The sequence below is a fragment of the Amphimedon queenslandica genome, unplaced genomic scaffold (assembly GCF_000090795.2).
Source record: "Amphimedon queenslandica unplaced genomic scaffold, v1.1 AMPQUscaffold_5102_Cont22923, whole genome shotgun sequence".
NCBI classification, from domain to species: domain Eukaryota; kingdom Metazoa; phylum Porifera; class Demospongiae; order Haplosclerida; family Niphatidae; genus Amphimedon; species Amphimedon queenslandica.
The window spans coordinates 1-1,627 of NW_003554590.1; the positions used below are offsets into that span (position 1 = coordinate 1).

General features: G+C 35.3%; 1 protein-coding gene across 1 annotated transcript; it reads left to right on the forward strand.

Moving 5' to 3' along the window:
• Nucleotides 1-26: 26 nt before the first annotated feature.
• LOC105316100 (putative ankyrin repeat protein RF_0381) lies at nucleotides 27-1,505 on the forward strand. Its single transcript, XM_011410904.1, has 2 exons — nucleotides 27-390; nucleotides 538-1,505. The coding sequence occupies exons 1-2, from the start codon at nucleotides 27-29 to the stop codon at nucleotides 1,503-1,505; spliced, it is 1,332 nt and encodes a 443-aa protein (XP_011409206.1).
• Nucleotides 1,506-1,627: the final 122 nt, after the last annotated feature.

Consider the following 1,627-nt stretch of genomic DNA (forward strand, 5'->3'; position numbering starts at 1 on the left):
TGATGTGTGCTATGAGTAATGATGGAATGGCTCCTATTCACTTAGCGTGTAGTAAGGGAGTGAACTTGGTCCAGTACATTATAGAACACATACCATCGTCACTTGAGCTACTTGACAGAGGACGTGGTTGTACTCCATTCCTTACTGCAGTGTACTTCAATCAGTTAGAAGTTATTAAATATCTTATTAGTAAGAAGTGTAATCTATCAGCTACTGATAATGAAGGGTCTGGAGCAGTTCACATATCAGTAGCAAGGGGTCACTTTAATGTAGTGAAGTATCTCATTGATAATAATTACTGTAATCCTAATGTAACCAATCATCAAGATTTTACACCACTACATCTTGCTGTGACAGCTAATAGATATAGAATATTAGAATATTTACTGAGTAAGAGTATACCCTCAATGAGTGTTGTCTGGTTACATGAGATAAAGCATTTATCAGACAGTCCTCACGACGCACACAATAATGCTGTACTTATTAATGTACAAAATAAAGATGGTAATACACCATTACATTATGCTTGTGGGCTAGGACGAAAGGATATGGTATCTCTATTACTAGAAGCCAGTCTATCAAACAATAATCTATTAATTACTAACAAGGAAAGACAGACACCATTACACATAGCAGTTGCCTCTGGACATGATGACACTGCTGAAACTTTACTGTCTTCAGTCACTGGTAGTTCTACTCATCATGATCTCCTTATAGCTACTGATAATGAAGGATCCACCGTATTACATACAGCTTGCAGTGATGGCAATATTGATATGTTTCATTATTTGGCTAGTATTTATCCTCAAGGTGTTAATGTAATAGATAATAGAGGACGTGGTTTACTTCATGCAGCATGTGAAGGAGGAGATATCAGAATAGTAAGAACAATAATCGAGACACATGGACTAGATCCTGAATTAGAAGATGAAGATGGAATCACCTGCTTGCATTTAATAAAAAGAATTTATATATACGAGTATTTGAAGCCAAACATTGAATCTAACCCAACACCTAAAGACAAGTCTGGTCGTACTCCTCTTCATTATGCCTCTCGTTCTGATAATATTCGCATGGTACGTTATCTCATAGAGACCTTCCCCTGTACTCCTGATGATCCTGATAATGATGGATACACTTCAGTTCATGGAGCATGTGAAGCTGGTAGCATAGAGTTAGTACAATACTTTCTAACTGATCTCAACTGTAATGCACTTGCTGAAACTATTGATCACAAAACATTGCTTTATTATGCTACTATCAGTTCTAATTTAGAGCTTGTTAGGTTTTTAGTTATTAAATTTGGTTTAAAACCTCATCCACATGATATTGATATAGCTAAAGCAGTTAATCCTGACTCAGCATTAGCTAACTATCTTCAACAGATCTTTGATGATATGATATTTGATATGATCGAGGAAGAAAAGAGAATGAAGGAGGAAATTCATCACGAGAAACATGAGCAGGAACAAATCGACCCGCAAATACATGACATTGTATCTTAAAAGCTACCATAATTACTCACCATTTAACGATACACAATTTTAATGTATTTAATGTGATTCTTACATAACCACTATATTATACACCTTATACACCATACAGTTTCTTCAATTTTTATCTATTA